The 13,215-nt window shown below is 45.6% G+C and overlaps 1 protein-coding gene across 6 annotated transcripts in view; it reads left to right on the forward strand.

Moving 5' to 3' along the window:
• The window catches only part of srgap3 (SLIT-ROBO Rho GTPase activating protein 3), a 237,063-nt gene that overhangs the window by 201,827 nt on the left and 22,021 nt on the right, over positions 1-13,215 (forward strand). For 5 of the 6 annotated variants that reach the window (XM_048548214.2, XM_048548213.2, XM_048548217.2 and 2 more), the window contains 5 exons: positions 2,178-2,312; positions 6,227-6,332; positions 7,194-7,421; positions 9,044-9,123; positions 12,657-12,837. In XM_048548214.2, the coding sequence (XP_048404171.1) occupies positions 2,178-2,312; positions 6,227-6,332; positions 7,194-7,421; positions 9,044-9,123; positions 12,657-12,837 (730 nt within the window). Of the gene's footprint in view, positions 1-2,177; positions 2,313-6,226; positions 6,333-7,193; positions 7,422-9,043; positions 9,124-12,656; positions 12,838-13,215 lie in introns of those variants that run through there. The other variant, XR_007249280.2, reaches the window with a different exon arrangement.

Below are 13,215 nucleotides of genomic sequence, written 5' to 3' on the forward strand. Positions count from 1 at the left end.
GGCCTCCCAAACCTTTTCCTATTACCCACTTCTCTCTCTCTCTTTTAAGCCCCCTGCCCCCTTTTTTTTTAAGAACCCTTCCATCATGTCCCATCATTCCCTGTACCCCAAACACTTAGCCTCACCACTGTCCTTTTCCTCTCCCCTGCTACCCCCATGCCTTTCCCTTTCACATTCCCATTCTCCTCTCTGACCTCCCCACTTCACCTCCTTTCTTCACTCCTCTCTCTTTCTATGTTCCACAACACCAAACACCAAAGCCTCTCACCCCTCTGCTTCTTCCCCCTGCCCCCATTACGCCTTCCTCCATTCCCTCTCCATTTCCCACTCCTATTCTTCACCTCCTCTTCCCTGTCCTCCTGTTTCTTTCCTCCTGTCCCCACTCTTGTTTTTACTTCCTCTCCTCCTCCCATTCCTCCCATTCCTCCCCCTCTACACTTTCCCTCTCCCCTTTACCTTCTTAGCCCCCATTTCCCTGTTTTCCTCCCCCCCCACCCCGTGCCCCGATTCTCCCCTCTCCATGCCCCATGCCTCTCCATTTAATCGGATCCCAAAGTAATCCAAACACGGCAGACATTAGTTGTCATGTTGAGAACTTCTGTTTTCCTGACACTGCAACACTTTTGCAAGCAAAGCTCCACATGCAGTACATTAACTGACATCGAGGGGAAACTGCACTTCGTAATAGAGTTTTAATGAGTGTTTGATTTTGTCAGTAAATTTTTTTTTAACAAATTGTGCAGTTACCCGCTCACCTGAATCAAGCCCTCAGACATTTCAGTGAGAAATGAAACAAAATGAGGATTTTCCCTGTTGACATCTCGTGCATTAACCCATTGACTGCTGGTTCTTCCTGGGCCCCTGAAGTTTTTTCCCTCTCCTCTCGCACACTGACGTTAAAACAATATTGAAGCTTCTGAAACACCAGGCATGATTTAGCTGAGAGGATACTAACCATAAGCCACGGGGAGGTGATGGCCTAATGATATTGTCACTGGACTATAAATCCAGAGAACCAGGTAACGATCTGGAGACCTGGGTTTGAATCCCACTACGGCAGATGGTAGAATTTGAATTCAGTAAAAAATATGGAACCAAGAGTCGAATGATGACAATTGTTGGAAAAGCCCACCTGGTTCACTATTGTCCTTTAGGGAAGGAAACTGCCATCCTTACCTGGTCTGGCCTACATGTGACTCCAGACCCACAGCAATGTGGTTGACTCTCAACTACTTTCTGCGCAGTTAGGGATGGACATAGCCAGAAATCCCCATGAACGAATTTTTTAAAAAGCCATCAATTCCAGTCCACCTTTTCTCAAAATCCATCACCTCTGCGTTTAACTTGTCTATTTTTAGAGAGCTCTAGTACACTGGTGGTGTTCCTACCTCTGGATCAAGAGGCCTGGGTTCACATCACACCTGTTCCATAGGTGGTGTCATAACACCTCCGAACGGGTTGGTTAGAATATATCTACCTTGTCTGTTTTTACTGTTGATCCTTGTTGTTGTCCTCTCCCGTAGTCTTGACCTCAGTGTCACTTTCAGTTGACCTGAGTTTTATTGAGAGTTTTCTTTTATAATTGATGCTCACTATGTTTGATTTGTAATGTCTGGGAATGGACTCGGGGATAGCTGCTCAAAGGAAATCTCGGCACAACGTCACGAATGGACGTTCTAAAGCACGGCCAGCAAAACCCATTATACTCATGGGAACTGGTGTCATCTCTGCACAGATCCAGAATACAGAAGGATACACATTTATTTTTTGGCAGTAGCTTTGAAGTGAGACATTCGCCGGATGCCCCAGATGTCAGAGATCCCATGGCATTGTTTCAAAGGAGAGTTGGGGGCATTTACCCTGCACAATATTCGTCCCTCAATCTCTAACATCAAAATCTGGTCATTATCTTTGCTGTTTGTGGGAGTTTTCTGTGGAAGGAAAATGGTCACCGCATTACCTACACCAACAAAAGTGCTTCACTGGCTGTAAAATGCTTCGGGTTGTCTGCTGGTCAAGAAAAGCACTATATAAATGCAAGTCTTTTACCCCGTCTCTTTCATTTGGGTAGCTCAGGGGAACAGAGGCCTAGAATTTGCATCTGGAGCCTGAATGCTTGAGGCACGGTCAACCTGAAGGCCCTGCATTAATATAAATTCTTTCCTTTTACACACCAGGTGAGGACCCCCTCATGGATGATCGCAACGAGCATGACATCAACTCAGTCGCTGGCGTCCTGAAGCTGTACTTCCGTGGCCTGGAAAACCCACTCTTCCCCAAGGAGAGGTTCCTGGATTTAATCTGCTCCATTAGTAAGTACAGGACATCAGGTTTTCTCTTGACACTTCCTGCATAACTTTATAACACTGCTGCATTGAGTGGAGGTGCAGCTCGTCAGTAGCACAAACTGTTAGCACTGCATTTGGAACAGTTAACACCAGTGAATACAGCCCAAGGGTCAAGATTCATCACTGTCAAGGACAGTGCGTATACAGCACCTGCAGGGCCAGGAATGTGTGCCAGTCAGTCAGATATTCTGGTTGATCAAGAGGTCCACATGATCAATGTAAGAACATACACTAAATAATTGAAATGTAATGCACCAGACATACTTGTCACTGTTATAATGTACTTACAGCATAAATCACTTAAATAACAATGCAACGCTGCCTTAAATAAAACTTAACGTGGAGTGTTCTCACTCACACCCTCAACTGACTACTCAGACGTTGCAATCACTATATTTGAGGAGAAATTGACTCGAAATTGAAAGAACTGTTGATATTTTGAGAGGCTGTTCAAATGAACGGCAAGTATTGAGGTAAATAAAGTTTTTAAAAGACTAATAATTGGATGGAATAATATTGTAAACTATGTGATGTTTGAGGTATATAATACTTGCTGGTTTATCAAGAGTGCCAGTTCATAAGGTGCAGGTTAAAACAAAGTTTTCTGTACCCAGATGAGCTCTGGGACTGGTAATAGGTTTTGGTAACAGAGAGAGAGAATGCGGATTGAAAGTGATTGACGAGAAAGCAGAGAGGACATAAACAGTCTTTCTTTAATAGTGTTTTTATGATCTGCAAAGTCTTAGCGAACAGTGAATGCAGTTCCCTGAGCAACTTCTGCAAACTAATTTGGGCAAATATTTGAGAAGGAAGGTCGATGGGGAGGAGGGGAGTGGGATCAGATTAATTGAACAGCTCTTTCAGTAAGTCAGTAAATGCCTGATTGGATAATGGCTTCAGTCTGCATCTGCAAAGGATGATCAGCATCTGGGAGGAGGGGAGGGAGAGAGAGGGCAGTCTTTCCTCATCAGCACAAGATGAGAATTCTTCTTTATACCTCAGTCAATGTTGAACACAGACCTCATGATCCCAGGGAGTGGCCAAAGCGGCAAAGAAAGACATGTTTAAGATAAACTAGATAGGTATTTGATGAAGAAGGAAATGGATAGTTGTGCTGGTAATTGACGGTGACCCAGATGGCTATTTTCCAACAATCGGCAGTCGTTTCATGGCTATCATTAGACAAATAATTCCATTTTTCTATTAAATTCAAACTTCATCTGACATGGTAGGATTCGAACCCATATCCCACAGCATTAGCTCTATCTGTGGATTAATATTCTAGTAATAATACTGGATGCATTCCCTGCTGTGTGCAGATTGGCTGCTGTGTTTTCTAAACGTGTTACAACAGTGGCTACAGTACGTTACAAAAACACTTTACTGGATATAAAATATTTTCGGCTGTCATGAAAGGTGCTATGTAAATGTAAGTCTTTCTTTTCCCCTTTAAGTGAAACTGACTAGTCCCTGGGAGCATAGTGCCTGAACAGGTCTTTTACCGGCGGGCATTGGAGTGGGGATTGACCCGAATATGTAACCCCTGGACCTTCTGCAGCCAATCTTAGCGTGACCTTGCAAACTGTTGGGATATTTTCCACATTAGCTGCATCCCCTCTTGCGGAAATGTACTGTGAACCCCACCCCGACACAATCCCTAATCTCACTGTGTTTTCCCTCATTAACAATAGTTTGAAGGACGACCTGCATTTGTCCAAACTGCCGACTGCACGTACAATGGTTATGGGGGGGACTGCAGTGGTTTGAATAAGCAGCGCCTATCCACCACCACCTTCCAAGGTGAATAGGACTGAGTGACAGCCACAACTCCATGAAAGAATGAAGAAGGGCTTTAGAGGTTGAAAACTACTAGAACAAAGGAAAACATTACACACATAGGCTAGTGACAGCTAACAGCATGAGGTGTTATTTGGAGGTTAATGTCGGGAATCCATGAGGGAGGGATTTGAAAAGTGTGTGAGAGACTGTTCAGGAGGAGATGAAAAGTTATGCAGTCCATGCACAGAGAGTGCATGCGTGTGTGTGTCTGTGCACGTGTCTGTCTGTATGTGTGTCTGTGCACGCGTGTGTCTGTGTCCATGTGTGTGTGTGTGTACGGTGTTGTCAACTTGTAAACTCTTCGAGCTTTGGCGTGATAGGTCAAGCACAGCCCCAACACAATAAGGCCATTGTACAGTAACAGGTTTCCAGTAGATTGCATTGTTGAGGGATTGCTCAGGTACACACAAATCACAGTCTTGAGGCATAACGGCAGAATTTTTACAGCTGTTTGCTTGCAACAGTCCATGACAGTATTAATGCTCCCTACCAGCCTCCTGCTTTCCTTTTGACTCTTCAGCATCTATGTCTATTCCTTTCCCTCCCTCCCTATCTCTTTCCTCTACTTGCCACAACCACTCCCTATGATTTGAGACTGTACCCCAACTGAGCCAAGGCTTGGCCCTCGCAGTGCACATTTTATTTTGTGAGTTGTACATTCCTCATCCAGAAGGTCCTTTGTTTGACCATCATCCTAACCCCCAGTTTCAGAACTCAACCAAAGTGCCTCATAAAAGTGAGGGCAGAACATCGGAGAGAAAAAAGGCTAAAGTCTGTGGTAATTTCCTGAGATAAAAACAGAAAATTTTGGGAATATTCAGCAGATCTGCCAGCATCTCTGGAGACAGGAACATAGTTTCCATATGCAGATGCAGCAGGTTCTGGACAATATCTTGGCTTTGCCTGAAAAGTGCCAAGTAACATCTGTGCCACAAAAAATACCAGGCAATGACCATCTCCAAACAGAAAGAATTGAACCCACTCACTTAGACATTCAATGGTGTTAGCATCACTAATTCCACCCCCCCACCCCCCCCATTATTAACACTCTGAGGATTACTGTTGAACAGAAACCCTTCTGGACTCACCATACAATTACAGAAACTACAGTAGAACACCAGAGGCTAGGAACACTGCAGTGAGTAACTGCCCAAAGCCTGTCCAACATCTACAAGGCACACGTCAGGAGTGTGATGGAATACTCCCCACTTGCCTGGATGGGTGCAGCCCCAACAACACTCAAGAAGCCTGACCCCATCCAGGGCAAAGCAGCCCGCTTGATTGGCACCACATCCACAAGCATCTACTGCCTCTGCCACCCACACTCAGTAGCAGCAGTGTGTGCTATCGACAAGAAGCACTGCAGAAGTTCACCAAAGATCCTTAGCACCTTCCAAACCCACTGCCACTACTAATTAGTAGGGCAAGGGCAGCAGATACATGGGAACACCACTACCTGCAGGTTCCCCTCCAAGCCACTCACCATCCCGTCTTGGAAATATATCACCGTTCCTTCTCTATCACTGGATCAAAATCTTGAAAATTCCCCAGTGGCATTGTGGGTGTAACTACAGCAGGGGGGCTGCAGTGATTCAAGAAGGCAGCTCACCGTCACCTTCCCAAGGGCAACTGGGGATGGGCGGTAAATGCTGATCCAGTTAGCTGTGCCCACATCCCATGAATGAATAAAAAGTTAACATTTCTAATCCAATATGACTTCTTCAAGTCTGGACAAACATCCTGGGATTTAATGGTGGCTCACGTTGAGATGAGGAGATGGTAGGTGAAGATTTGAGTCACTTTGACGTTCAGCAACAATGTAAATACGCTACGCACTCAGTTTCCCGCAAAACTCCGCTCTCGGTGTTTAATTTCCGTCAACTGGAATTGAACTGGACAAAGTCAGTGATGCCTGCACTCTGTGGGGGTTACACGCTGGAAATCAGAGCACATTTTACCTCTACCATTCTGGTACAGATGCTGTTGGGGATGCACAGATGAGATGTTCCTAAAGCTCTTTTCCTTTGTCCACGACACAGAGATCGAGAGCGCTATTGAGAGGACTCATCACCTCCAGCAGATCATAGTGACCCTTTCGCGGACAGTCATCATCGTGATGAGATATCTTTTTGCCTTCCTCAACCAGTAAGTATCCAGCTTCGCACTAACTGTTGCACTTCCCACTCCCCCTGCCTATCCCTCCCTGGGCTTTGTCTTTAAAACCACTTGGAATCCCGGCAAACATTCCCGTTCTGACATCCTGTTTGGTGTATGCCAGCCACACACCCAACACCCCCTCACCTACCAACGCACCCACCAATCGAGGGTTAATGAGCAGGACTGAGGGGTCTGGTGGGAGCATTGAGAAGGCAGAGTTGGTCACAGATTGGAGTGTCGGCATGTGCAGGGGGATTGAGGGCAGTCGGTACAGTAAAAGGTGCAGTGAGGATGGGAGAGCAGGGGTAAAGGGAATGCTGCTTATGGAGTCAGTAAAGGGTGCATTGTGGGTGAGGGATTGGGTAAAGGGCATGGTGTGGGTGGTATGGGTCAGGGATATGGTGCACAGTATGGGTGAGGGGCGTCAGGGTTAAAGAGTGCATTGCAGGTGCGAGGGAGTCGGGTGAAGGGCACTGTGTGAGAGGGGTGTAGGAGGTAAAGGGTGCAGTGACGGCAAGGGGAGTCCAAGTTAAAGGGCACAATGAGGGTGTGGGGCAGTCGGGGGAAAAGGACATAGAGAGGATCAGGGGTGAAGGGCGCAGTGAGGGTGGGGGGGGGCATGTGTCTGGGCATGGTGAGGGCGGGGGGCGTGTGTCTGCGGTAAAGGGCACAGTGGGGGTGTGTGTGTCTGGGGTAAAGGCGCAGTGAGGATGTGTGTCTGAGTGACTAGGATGGTGAGGTTTCTCGAGTGAAGCAGAAGGGGGTGGAGAAACGGGTTACCCCTGATGGGCACAGTCAGGTTACAGTCGGAAATGAAGCTGATGACTTGGCCCTGTCTGTGTGTTTCAGTCTGTCCCAGTACAGTGATGAGAACATGATGGACCCCTATAACCTGGCCATCTGCTTTGGCCCCACCTTGATGCCAATCCCTGACGGTCAAGACCCGGTCTCCTGCCAGGCACACGTCAACGAGGTCATCAAAAGTATCATTGTGAACCATGAGGGGATCTTCCCAAGCCACAAGGAGCTGGAAGGACCGGTGTATGAGAAGTGTATGACCGGAGGGGAGGAATATTGGTAGGGAATGATTGTTAATAACAACACACCATGATACCAATGCACAAATGAAGTTCTAGTACAGCACTGACCCCCACCCCCACCCTTACCTGCTCTGCACCAACTCCTCACTGTGCATCAATCAACCTATGGGGGCAACCCAACAGGTCCTGGTCCAACCTTGACTCAACATGCAATGTCATCTGGGGCACCTGTTAACCATGCCAGGGCATTCCGCCAGTCCCAAGTCCATGCGCCAACTGTTGCATCCAAATGTTGCCCCAGATGGAAGCAGCTAAGGTGAAACTGAGCAGAGGGTTTGTGGCATTAGGCTTGTGATATTCTTGTCTCAGAGTGTTTGGGTGTGGTGACTGCCCACACTGTAGTATCCCCCCACCCAGCTATAATTGCTTGGAACTGGATGGCCTGGCAGATTGGACATTTTCAGTGACAGGTAGGATCTAATACAGAGAAGTGTGAGGTGACGCAGAAAGGATAGAGAAAGATAATTTAGATTTAATTATACCATTCAAACAAACGCATAGAAACAGAGGGATCTAGGAGTTAATGTACATCGTCCGATGGGAATAACAGTACATGCTGAGAGATTAATTAGTAAGGCATAAGGGATCTTAAGCTTCAGAAGTAAAGGTATTGAACACTGAAGCAGATAAGCTATACTGAACTTTATGAAGTTCTACTCAGGTCATGATTAGACAATTGCATTTGGTAATAACATATTAGGAAGAGTGTGAGGATCCTTGAGAGGATTAAAAGGCGATTCACCAGAATGGTTCTAGCCATGAGATATTCTTAGTTACAGGTTAAATAGGAGAGACTGGGATTGTTCCTGGAGTGAAGTATGATTAAGAGGAGATTTGATTGAGGTGTATAAGACTATGACATCTAAGAGAAGGAAACTGATGGTACAGGGACTAGGGGACTCTGGTTTAAGGGATGCACCAGGAATAAGGAAGAACTGTTTATAACGTGAGTGGTAATGACCTGGAACTGGGTGCTTCTGTGGGTGGTGGAAGTGGAGGCTGTCAAGGATTTTGACGAGAATCTGGATTGGCATGTGAGAAAGGCGGACTTGCAGGACTATGGAGACGGAGCGGGAAGATGGAAATGACTGGATCGTACCATAGAGAGCCAAAAGAGATTTCCCGGACCAAATGGCCACCATCTGTTCTGTGAATGATTTATGAAAGGCACACAGGACAGTGAGTAAAATCAGAAGCTCAGTGTACCGGTACAGTCTGGTCATTCAGCAGGACGGCGTTTAGCCTGGAATTAGTGCAGAAGGCTCCACTGCCACATTTCCACCACTGGTCACCTGATATATCTATCCGACAGCACACCATCACCTTGCTTTCATTGAGATGGCGCTTCATTTCCTGATTGTCAGTCAGACTGATCTCTTGACTGTTTTCAGAGGCTGCCACAAATTTCCTCTCCTGAGTGACACTCGCAACAGTTGTCACGGAGTTGAGTCTTTAATTCCCACAAACTCCAAGAGAATTGGAAACCATTCTGTGGAGTGGGTCTGACGTGCCTTAGCCAAGGCCCTCGGTCAAACATTAGTCAGCAGCTCTCAATTGTGCAGTGATGGTTCAGCTAATGCTCTTATTGCTGTGTTGCAGTGATAGTCCTCACAGTGAGCCTGGTACCATTGATGAGGTGGACCATGACAATGGCACTGAACCACACACCAGCGATGATGGTGAGTAGCAACATGGCCGTTCTGTTTCCAACAGTCAGGACTGGCAATGCACATCAGGTTAGAGGCAGAGGTAGTCTCTGCTTCTCTTCTCTCAGAGCTGCCAGGCCGGATGGCCAAGGCAGCTCCAGTAATTTAACTTGGGCATTTAGTCAGATTTCTACTCCAGTAACACTTAATGGCCAGCTGTTCTCCCACGTGCAGTCATGGTCGACAGTCACCAGAGAGAATTAAATATGGTTAGACTCTCGTCTTTCAGTCACACTTCAGTCTTTCTATTTACTACTACACGGATAATGCTAGACATGTTTATAATAATCTCTAAATGCGCTGAGAGCGTTGAGACTCTAGCACAGGGAATACGATCGGCCAGATTTCATTCCCAGCTGTTTATTCAGCCAGCCAGATCCGTAATATCCACACTGAACTGCACTCCAAATCCCTTTAGCTCCCACCTTTATTGCTTCCGTAATTAATCTATCAACTTTAAGTCATGAACCTTGGGTGTTAAGCCTTTAGGAGGAGAAAGTTCTAAGTTTCCATTGCCCATGGGTTAGAAAATTACTTCCTGGTTCGAATCCTAAATAGCTTGACTCCAATTTTATTGGGTCCCTTTTATTATGTTCCCAATTCTTGCCCCATCTGCCTTTGCCATTCCTTTTGCTGCACCAATCACCGCAATTAGAAAATAGGATGCAAGCCAAGTTTATACAACCTGCAATTGTTATTTAACTCTTTACTTCCTGGTATCATTCTGACTAATCTGCTCTGCATCTTCTCAAAGACTGTTGCATCAGTTTGGATGTATGATGTCAGAAGCTAAGAACAGTACTCCACATGGGCTCAGTTCCAAGCACTTGACTGAACGGTCACTTCCTCCCAAATGTATTTTACTTCCCTGGAGTTAAAGACCAACATTCCACGATCCTCCTTGGCTATTTCTTATCCCCGTCTCTTTTAGTGATGTGTGCGCAAGGATATCATGATCTCTCTGCACGGCTCCTCAAACCCTGATCGACTTGATTTAAGAAAGCAGACCAACTTTGCCTGTCTTCACCCCAACGTGGATGACCACAGACCTCTCAATGTTATTGAAATCTGTTGGATACCAATAGATTTTACATTGATTTTCTGATGTCAGTTCTGCAGGTGGTACCAGATTTATAGAGTACCCAACATTGCGCAGGAAATATTTTCACAATTTGCCCTGAAAGGACTAGAGATTCTAACTTGTGGATTGTTGAAAACCCCGCTCTCCACACAGTCACGCTCCCTCCAACACGCTTAATGTCTGATGAAGTGCTAAACTAAGGCCCACTTACTAATTCAGGAGAAGATCAGAGATCCTGTGCCATTTCTCTGAAGAGAGGGGGGGTCTCCTGAATACCTTAGCCAGTATTTATCTCTTGACTGATATCACTGAAACAGATTGGCGAGTCTTTCTCACTTTGCAGTTCGTGGGAGCTTGTGCACGTAAATTGGTTGCTGCCATTCCCACATTACGACGGTACTATGCTTCAGAAATAGTGCATTGGCAGTAAAGCGCAGTGTGAGGTTCTGAGGTTGTGGAACACAAGATAGTGACACGGCTAGCATGTGGTTCCCTCTAGTGAGAGCTCCACCTCATTACGCCCTTCAGTGTTTGAAATTTTATCTGCAGGTGTCTCCGGGGCTTTGTTCTATACAATGAATGTATGCATCAAAATGTTTTAAGGGGATTTTGACCTGTAGCACTTGGTGATATTATTTTGATTGTTTACACTTTGTTTCATAATTATAGGAATAGAAATAAACTGCTGGTCCTCTTCTATCTGTTCCACAGTTTAAAAAGATGCAAGCTGACATTGCCCTGAGCTCTTCTGTAGCTCAGTGGGTAGTGGCAGTCCTGATATATACACAACACGTGTGTTTCATGTGGGTTTACTGAAAGATGATAAGGACTGGAGACCTTAAATAGTTTTGTATTCTGACATTCAACTACAAGAACAAAAAAAAAGGCCATTCAGGTCCTCAAGACTTGACATTCTGTAAGATCATAGCTGATCTGTCCCAGGTCTCAACTTCTCTTTTCTACCAGATCCTCGGAGCCCTCAATTCCTCGAAATTGTTTGAAGTTAACATATTAATTAATAGTTTTGTTTTATTCTTTCATGTGATGTAGGTGCTAGATTATGTAAGGATGGCAGATTTTCTTACTTAAAAGCCATTGGTGAACCGGATGGGTTTTTAGAACAATCATCACAGTTTCAATGTCACCATCACAGAGAACAATTTTCACTTCCAAATTTTTATTAAGTAAATTTAAGTACACATGCACAGCAAGACCCTACATATAGAAATGTGATCATGACTGGATGGTCCATTTTAGTCATTTGTTAACACTGAAACGGAGTATTACTGCAAAAAAGCCACATTATGGTGAAGCTTTTATCTAGTACTCATGACAACTCACAAGAACACGAATTCAAGGGGATAAACCAAACTTTGTACCATATGAGAGGTCAGTGCTAGTTGGTTGGCAAGTGGACTCTGTTTGTGGAGGCATTCCTATGGAGAATATACCAGTTGGAGATGACTGACAGTTAACTGCCAGGCTTTGTTTAAATTTTAAATCAGGTAGTTTGACTAGTCAAGGCATTCTCCCAACACTTGTGTGGATTGACCCAATGAGTGCAAGACGAAAAGCTTTGACAAATTATGTTCATTCCCACAATAGCCTGTTGATGCTGGTAGAGAGATAAGCATTGGCCACCAGGGATAGCCCCTCCCTCTCCTGCATGCTTCTTCTAAATTGCCACTAGGGAGTAACAGGGCCTTGGTTTGATCTATCATCTGAAATGCAGCACCTGTAACAATGCAGCACTCCCCTGTGTACTGCACTGGAGTGCCAGCCCTAATTTAGTCTGAGTAGGACTTGAACCCACAGCCTCCTGACCCAGAGAGAAGTGCTAACAACTGAGCTGAGGTTGCCACTGCATTATCACAAACAGTTCGGTGAATTGACCTCATTATCTCTGTTGCACTTATGATCCAACGTTTAAAGGATTAAGTGAACACCGATCTTTCTGAAGCTAATAACGAACCATGGCATCTCCAGAGAGAGAGAGAATGCAGATTTACGGCTGATCAAATACAGGAGCAAAGAGGAAATGAGTTTTTGTTTTAAATACAGTGGGTTACAACCTGGAATGCAGTGCCTGAGAACAGTGATGGGTGCAGATTCAGTTCTGATGGCCAAAAGGGAATTGGATAAAAGTAAGGAAATAGTTGCAGTGTTGCTGAGGAAGAACAGGGGATGAATTGGACAGTTTTCCATGGCTGAATTGTCTGTCTTTGCCCTGTAGGATTTCATAAAGAATAGACAGTATTGAAACTGCAAACCTCTCACGCCAAGGGACACCATCTAAACCTGTCCCCATCACCTCACCACCCCCACTGAAGGAAAATTCAGGATATGTATCCCGTCTCTTGCTGCACACTAACTCACTAACTAGTCACTAACTCGCTGCGCTGCGGGGTCTTTCCCCTTTTTACAGAGATGGAGCAGATCGAAGCCATTGCTAAGTTTGACTATGTCGGCCGCTCACCCCGGGAGTTGTCATTTAAGAAAGGAGCGTCACTACTGCTGTACCACCGGGCATCCGAGGATTGGTGGGAAGGACGGCATAATGGATTGGATGGCCTGATACCCCATCAGTACATCGTGGTACAGGACATGTGAGTGTGTGTCTGCATGGTGGCGGGGTGCGGCTTATGCTTGCCTCTAAATACACACAGATTGGTTTAGCCTGGCTTGTAACATTAAAAAGTTGGGGGGGTGCGCTGGCCTTGCTTTCAACAGACCCAATCCCACGCTTTTGCAACTGCATTAATTCCTCACCCCCTAAATTAATATGGTTGTTTTCAAAACTCCTTACTAAGTGCAGGCTTCATCACATGGGGTGGGAATTCCTGTTGGTGGCAGTACTGGAGACGTGGCCGAATAGATCAAAGTTAAGAATGAGAATTCATTTGAAGCTCTATCCCTCGCCTTTTGTCTCTGACTCCTGGGGCTAAATCCAGCCCAGGTAGCTGGGTTGAAGCTTGCCTGGCGAC

Source organism: Stegostoma tigrinum, chromosome 11, assembly GCF_030684315.1.
Source record: "Stegostoma tigrinum isolate sSteTig4 chromosome 11, sSteTig4.hap1, whole genome shotgun sequence".
Classification (NCBI taxonomy): Eukaryota; Metazoa; Chordata; class Chondrichthyes; order Orectolobiformes; family Stegostomatidae; genus Stegostoma; species Stegostoma tigrinum.